The 8,299-nt window shown below is 42.5% G+C and overlaps 1 protein-coding gene across 2 annotated transcripts; it reads left to right on the forward strand.

The window, feature by feature from the left end:
* Nucleotides 1-502: 502 nt before the first annotated feature.
* On the forward strand, nucleotides 503-2,702 carry LOC105060528 (UPF0481 protein At3g47200-like). 2 transcript variants are annotated; one of them, XM_010944285.2, is made up of 2 exons: nucleotides 503-640; nucleotides 904-2,702. In XM_010944285.2, exon 2 carries the CDS (start codon nucleotides 911-913, stop codon nucleotides 2,456-2,458), a length of 1,548 nt encoding a protein of 515 aa, XP_010942587.1. In that variant the 5' UTR covers nucleotides 503-640; nucleotides 904-910; the 3' UTR covers nucleotides 2,459-2,702. The 2 variants fall into 2 exon arrangements, with proteins under 2 accessions (XP_010942587.1, XP_010942588.1); XM_010944286.3 differs by having other exon boundaries at nucleotides 582-640; nucleotides 868-2,702.
* The last annotated feature ends 5,597 nt before the right edge of the window (nucleotides 2,703-8,299 follow it).

Below are 8,299 nucleotides of genomic sequence, written 5' to 3' on the forward strand. Positions count from 1 at the left end.
CAAACCCAATAGATGGACCAATCCAACCATAAAGAGATAAGGACAAACATAGGTGAAAAAGAATCAAAAAGTAAAAAAAAAGAGCAATGGTTATGCATATCCCTTCGTGGTTGGATTGGTCCACCACTTAATTGATGGACTTAATCTAACTAATAATTTTATGATGAAGTGTGCCATTTAATAAAGTAGTTGGTGCAAGACATATGAGTGCCTTGTTTTTGAGTAATTTTTCTGGGTTACCTTATCATTGCCCTTGAGATAATGAAGCATCAGATCTATCCACGAAGACATGCAGCCAAAAAATACAAGGGGCCCGTAAGAATTATTGCCATGTTTGCTCTCTCTTTGGTCTTTTTGATATAACGTGATTCACATGTGATGTGACTTGATTGGGGCCAGCCAATTGTAAGCCAATATGTGGCATAGGAGGGACCAGTTTTAGTTGGATTTATATTTTAGGCCTATCCAAATCAGAAAAATGAGGAATCAACTCCCTACTAGACTCGATCTAAATTCTGAAATCCAAGTCCAGTCTTATCTATAAAAAGGGCTTAAGATCTCAGGGACGAACACAAGCTACAAGCTCTCCACTTTCTTCTCTTCTTCATCTTAAAACATCGGAGGCAGCCGACTGGATCAGGTACTTTCTTTGCTTTTCTTTTCATGTGCTCATTGGTGTGCTTCATTTTCTACTGCACCGGATTGATCAACGCCCTCCTCATCTCCAGATCATTAGATCAGATTATGTATCCAGTGCTCCGAAAACTTTTGTTGCCATATATGCTTGCTTGCCTGGCTCTCTCTCCATATGCTTTCATCCCAGCCAGCTAATGTGTGTGGCTCTTCCTTTATCTATTATTTCCCCAGCTCGAGCTAATAGCATCTCTATCCTTCTTACAACAGAGGCGCGATGGATAGGGGATATCGTGCGCTTTCCTCCTCCGAGAAGACCAAAGGAAAGGAGAAGGCGGAGACCATGGAAGCAAGCAAAATCATTACTGTTGAAGGGGAGGATAAGTCCAGTGCAGCAGGCGGCCTTTCCTTTGGCGATATAAGAGCATATGCAAGCCAAAGGGACGAAGCAACGGACGATTTGGCGAAAAAAATGCAGAAGAAAATCGAAGATGTCCATAACAAGCCACATAATTACACCGCACCCAAAAACATCAGCTCAGTTCCTGCAAGCACTGACGACCATGATAAGAAGCTTTATGAACCAAGGGCGGTGGCCATTGGCCCCTACTACCGGAATATGGAGGATAATAATTTCGACATCACATATGAACACAAACTGTGGTGTGCGGAATTTATAATCGGCGATTGTAACAAAAAAAACCTTGCAAAATTCCTCGGTGAGATGAAGAAGAAGGAAAAAGCAGCTCGGGATTTTTGTCGTCAGAGTTATAAGACAGACTACCCCAACATGGATCCCCAAAGTTTTCTGGAGATGCTGATGCTTGACAGCTGCTTCGTGTTGCTTGTGCTTTCATTTCATTTTGATGTTGCCAAAGTAGTCGATCAGTTTGCCATACAACTGCAGGGCCCTATGCCATGGGCACTACGTGATGTGGTGCGGGCATCGGAGTTTCTCAAGACTGACTTGCTGTTGCGCAAAAACCAAATCCCTTACTTCATCATTGTCGATGCTTTCAAGATGGTAAAGGAAGTCAATCAAGGCAGAGAACCTATCATCATTTCCCTAAAAGAGAAAGGCTCGATCACGGAAGTTGCTTTCGAGTTTTTTGATACTCTTGGTCTAGGATGGAGCGATTTTCCGCTCGGTCTAGAAAAGAAGGTTGATAGTCTGCTTCATTTGTACTACTTGTCTTTGGGGCCAAAGTCTTTGCGTTCACTGTCCCTTATAGAAATTTATAGGGCAAATTTTGTGACTCTCGATCCACGACGATCTATCCCCAGCGCAACAGAGCTCCAAGAGAAGTCCGCGATGAAGTTTAAGGCGGAAAAAAAGGCACATAGCGTACTGGACGTAACGTGCAAAAATGGAGTTATCCGGATGCCGGCATTGCACGTCTATGATTTCACCGATATTCTCCTCCATAATCTAATCGGCTATGAGCAGCCTCTTTCAACGATGGATTCGTACATCACAGCCTACGTCGCTTTCATGGTTCGCATGGTGCGGAAAGAAGGAGACGTGGAGCTGCTTGAAAATAGTGGGGTGTTGGAGCACGGATTTACCGACTCTGCGGAGGTGGTCGCTTTCTTCAGACAATTACATAATGTGATCGACCGTTCTAAGACGCCGGGTTATTTAGATGACCTATACACTGAGGTGACGAATTCTTACAAAAACCCGTGGCGCAGAATGTATGCCGATGCGAAGAAACGTTATTGCTCCAGTGTATGGGTGAGCATCACGGTTGTTGCCGGTGTGGTTCTATCAGTTCTCACCCTCATCGAGACAATCTATGCCATCATCGGCTTCTATCAAAGTTGAATATATAGCACCGCTGCTCGCTGGGAACAGCGTCTGATGTTATTCTGAGTAACTCTCTGCATGTAACATCCATCTCGGATGATCAGTCCCAGTTGTTTCAGTTGTGATGTTCTTTCCCGTGTTAGATTGTAAGCTGTCTGATGTCTCTCCCCTTGATTTCAGGGATCCTCCTCCCTCCATTCGGGGAGATGATGCATTTTTCATCTTATTTTGGTGCAGTAAGTGTGGTAGTTACATCCTTGTATGAATTCTCCCCGTTAACGTAAATTAAGCTTGCATGTGCAACTCATTAAAACCGTGTACCTATCTATATATTTAACAACTTTTCTGTTGTAACTGATACTGGAACTAATGGTGCAGTATTTGACTTGATTTGTTTCTACAAGATATTATCGATTGAAAACGGTTTCTGTCTGCTATTACCTGCTAAGGATGCGCCGGACGGCACCGTGTCAATCCATTCACTCCAGGCAATCAAATTCACCATGCTGATGTGACGCTTTGAAATCGGCCGAAGCTCAGGTGAGCCACACCTCGGGCCCAGCCCACGTGTATTGCAAAATCCCAAGGCCCCCGTGGGGTAATGCTTCGCCGATTTGGGGTGAAAGAGGCACGGATATTATCAGCCTTGATTTATTTTCTTATTTAAAATAATTTAAATATGAATAAAAATTTGAAGATCTATGTGATATCTATATCTTTAAAAGAAATGAATATAAATATAAATAGGTAACTATCTGATCCATATTCGAATATCTGAATCTATGTATGATCTTGTATAATTTTTTATGATACTTATGAATTTTTAAGAAAAATATAAAATCATATAAATATATTTTTAACTTCATTTACTATTTATTTAGTATTATATTTGATTTTACAGTTATAAAGTTTTATTATTTAAGTTATACCTATCATTGTATTCATACTTTCAGTATCTGAATTATATCCATATCTGTTTAAAAGAAATACATATTTGAATTTTTGTATTTGAATAATATCTATATCCATATTTGTACTCATCAAATAGAACAAACATGGATATAAATATTCTGGTATCAGATCCAATTTCAACCTTAGTTTTAACTTTCTTGTCTTGTGCCTTGGATTAGAAGGGGGGAGGGGGGGGGGGAGAGAGAGGGTTTTTTTTTTTTATTTAAAATTTATAGAATGGGAAGCAAAGGAGCCACCCAAGAGAAAGGGATTTCTTGAGTCTTGTCCTTAGGAATTTGGCTAAGAAATTTGGAAGTGGGCCGTGTGCTGGGCCACCCCCATCAAAATTAGGAGTGACAAATTTTGACTTGATCCATTAATTCGATCCGCATTTAATCCTTCTTAAATAGATTTAGATTTTCATTAAACAGATTCGGATTGTAAATAGGTTGACACATTTAATCTATTTAATAATGGAGTCAAATTCAGATTTTAGATAGTTGACCCATTTAATAAATAGGTTGGGATAGATCGGGTCGGATCGGATTATAACTCGTAAACTCAGATGGCTTAAAGGTTTTGAAACTCTTAGTATAAAAGCCTAAAACCCTCTTTTGGTCTCTGATTCTTTCCTCTCTTGCGGTCTTTAATTTCACCCTTTCCTTCTTCTGTTCGACTTCTAGTCTTCTAGATTTGAGGTTTGGGTTTTCTCCTTCGGTCCTCCACTCCTCCTTTGATGGCCGTCGGTCGATGCTTCTAGCTTTCTTCTCATTTTCCAGTGGTGGCTAGGGCTCCTTCATTCTTTCGGTAGCCAGTGCTTCCAACTCCACTCCTCCTCTAGTGGCTGGTGCTTCCAGCTTCCTTTTCAATAGTGGCTGGACAAACCATGAAGTGACCCTTCCTCTGTTTGCTTATTTGCTTTCCTCCTTTGGTCCTCCTTTCTTCTGCAAAAGAGCGATCAGTCGACTCTTGGTTACCTTATCTAGGTATGAGCCAATCTTCACCATCTGACAGGGATCCTCTCTCCTCAGAGGGACATCCAGGAGGTTTTTAGTGGGCTGGGCATGCTCCTCAATCAAATCATCATGAGCGTCCAACCCTATCGGAAGCTCAGTCTGGACCTCCGCTTGGGTTGGCTGGCCCTCCGCTCGAAGCTTGGTAGCAAAGCATTGACGGGCCATGCCTTGATTGTCTCGGATCTGCCCCACTTCTTTCTTGATGAAAAATTTCACCATCAAATGATAGCTCGACACCACGGCCTTTAACGTACATAAGCTCGGATGGCCAAGGATTGCATTGTAGGCTGAGGAAAGTTTGATCACCAAAAAGTTGACTTGAATTGTCATGCGCTACGACGGAGTGCCTACAGTAAGAGGGAGCCTAATCATCCCTTTTACAATCACCAAACTTTTGGAGAATCCTGAATCGGGGTGTTGAATCTAGTTAGCTGGTCTGGGGTGAACCTCATTTAGGTAAAGATAGAAAAATATAAAATATTAATCGAGCTTTCATTATCAATAAAGATACGATGTACATTAAAATTGGTAGTGTTTGTCGTTACAACCACTGCATCATTGTGCGGGGCAAGTACACCTTTAGCATCTTGCTCGATGAAGACAATGGCATCCTTGTCCTCATCTTCAAGCCTTGGCTTCTTCGCCTTTGGCAGCTTCGTCGATCTAGATAACCCCCTAGTTATCAAATAGATTTCTCTTCAGATGGGTCGGTCTTCCATTATCACCTGTCCCCCTGCCTCCTGTCTTCCTTGCTGCACTGGTACCAGCTATGGCTAAGGTAGAGAAAATGGTTGCTGAGGTAAAGGAGGCGGTTGCTGAGCTCTTGGAGGTCGACATTGAGGTATCGCCCTTTGAACGAAATGGTTCAGTCTATCCTACCTGACGAGCCTCTCTATCTCATCTCAAAGCTGCAAGCAATCTTCAGTATCATGATCGTGGTTACGATGATAGAGATAATACTTATTTGAATCATGACAGTGCTCTAGCTTTGTCTGTATTTAAGAAGGCTGGGGCAGCTTGACCCAGACCTCCATCAATATCTCTCCTTTAGAAACAGTTAAGGTCGTATAACTATTATAATGCCCGGGAGATGAGGGTCGTCGATCCTTTCTCTACAGATTTCGAGATCGACAGTTTTGGCCCCCATTCCTCCACCTCTGGAATGGAGACCGGGAGCATCGGTGGTTTCTCCCCTCCCATCTTAGAGAGTGCTCTTTATTCTGCCTTATCATAATAGAACTAACAGGGGTCTCTTCTGTGAAGGCCTCTTCCATGCGGGTATACTTCTCAGCACAGATAAGCATGTCTGAAAAATTTTGAGAATAAGACTTGGTCAACAACTTCTTCAAGTCATTCCTCAGTAGGTTGCCCATTATCATGGTCATCGCAGTCGACTGATCCAGATCATAGATCTTCAGAGTCACCATGTTAAAACAGTTGACATAAGCATGGATCGACTCACCCTCCTTCTGCTTGATGGTGTGGAGGTAGTTGATCCACTTCTGCTATCGTCGGCTGCTAACAAAGTGATCGACAAAGGACCGACATAGATCTTCGAAAGAGTGGATGGAAGTCGGCTTCAAACTTGAATACCACTATCGAGCCACCCCTTTGAGAGTCGGAGAAAATACTCGACAGAGGATCGCATCAGATACTCTGGAGGAGCATTGCCGCCTTGAAGATTTTCAAGTGGTCGACGAGATTGGCGGTCCCATCGTAGACCTCTAATTGAGGCAGCTTTAAGCCTTGAGCTCGCCACCCCAATCCTGCCTCACCTGCGGCTGCCCCAACCCCACCGGTGCCTCCTACACCATGGCTCCGAGCTAGCCACCCTAGCCTTGCCTCGCCCGTGGCTGCCCCGATGTCGTTGGTCGGACCTTACGACCCCTACCCCATTGGCCTCCTCGTGGTCCCATCCCCATTGGCTTGACCGTGCAGCCCCAGCCCCGCAGCCCCCAACCTACGGCCCCGATCCTGCGGCCCCTGCATCATTTTAATTACTTGAATCATTTTAATTACTTGCCTTATATTATTTTAAATCTTGCATTATTATCCATAATTATATAATTAATTTGATGAATCTATTTATTTTTATTTTTAGAGAACATACATCATATCTTCCAGAGGTCGGAGCCGCGCTAGCCGAGGATAGAGCTCTCGAGGAGAAAGCGATCACACGGCCAACTCGCATGGTTCTGCACCTCTTACATCAGGCGGTAAGCTCTAATACTTTATATATATTCTTAGTTATATTTTTTTATCATTTGTTAACTAATATAATATTCTTTATATTAAATATTTTGCGTGCAGGTTCGGAGGATAGGGGGCCACTAGTGACCCCACAGTTGCATGCAGTAGTGATCGTCGGCTCTCAGACACAGCATCATGGTCGAGGATCTACCCAACTCGCAGCACTTTTGACTCGATCGGAGGATGGAGAGATCATCCATATCCAAAGCCATTTGTAAGTACTACATGCTCAATTAATATATTTTGAATTTAGTAATTTTAGAGTTAATATTTATTCTTTGAAATCAATTTTGTAGCACATTCAGAGAGCCTTCTACATCTTGTGTCATTATCGGGATCATACGTCGATTGATGCCGGAACTGGTGAATGAGTTCTCGATTTGGCCATCAAGAGATCGTAATGTAGTCTGAGAGATGTTTCTGATAAGTCAAAACTAGTTTAATTTTTAAATTTTCGATAAGTTGGTATTTTAATTACATATTAATACACACATGCTTTTATCTTACAAGAGTATTGTCGATTCGAGACTCCTCAGGATGAGGAGGTTGGCCGTCAGACTTTCGAAAAGGCGATCACAAGGAGGCTCCGAGATGGCCTCTACAGCCTCAGGCAGTCCACCATCTAGCACTTTGATTTTCAATCACCATTGGACTGGAGGTCCTTCACGAATTACTGGATATGGATGGATATGTGGCAGGTCCTCTGCGACTAGTGGAGCAGTGAAGAGTACTTCGGTAGGTGGCAGAGGGTCCGACAGAATTGGACCATCCAGTCGGATCCGATCAGGCACACAGGTGGCTCGATCGGCACACATATTATGACCGACAGACTGTTGCTCCCTAGATTGATTTTGATGATTACAAAGCAGTTGAAGGGGAACTAATAATTTTCATTTGAAAAAGACTTATTGCTCTTCAGGGACAAAATCATAATTTTATCAAAATCCTGATTTGAAAGTATCAAATGATAGAACAAAAGATTTGTGATCCATTGACGAAAATTTCATTATTTTTGGACTTGTATTTTGAAAGATATGCATGTTTGAAAATCATGAGTCGACCCATGAGTCAACTCATGGCACATGAGCTGTTTGGCACGCAGATTTTTTGGCTTGGCACAACCTGTGAGTCGACCCATGAGTCGACCCCCAAGGCATGAGTCGACCCATGAGTCGACCCCTGCAGTTTTTAGGCTAAAAATTACAGAACCCTGTTTTCTGGTATTCTTCCACAGAGGTCGACCCATGAGTCGACCCCCAGGCATGAGTCGACCCAAGAGTCGACCCCTGTGACGAAATTTCTCCGCAACGGCTAGTTTTTAATCTATTTTAAGTACTTTTAATGCTCATTTAATGTGGTCTAACGGCTCTTTTTCAGCCTAGAATATTTTTCTCTATTTCTTAAAGCTATAAAAGGATCCAAAAGGTGGGAAACAATAGAGAGATTGGAAGAGTTAAGAAGAGCATTCAAGAGAGCATTCAAGAGCATTCAAAAGAGAGATTTTGAAAAAGGATTTTTCAAGCCAACTTTTCAGCCCTAATCAAGAGTTCATTCAAAGCTTTGAAGAAGCCTTAAACTAAGCTCACCAACTCCTCAAGTGTACATTCAAGTCTCCAACCACTTTGAGAAAATCCAAAAAGGA

Source organism: Elaeis guineensis, chromosome 1 (genome assembly GCF_000442705.2).
Source record: "Elaeis guineensis isolate ETL-2024a chromosome 1, EG11, whole genome shotgun sequence".
Classification (NCBI taxonomy): Eukaryota; Viridiplantae; Streptophyta; class Magnoliopsida; order Arecales; family Arecaceae; genus Elaeis; species Elaeis guineensis.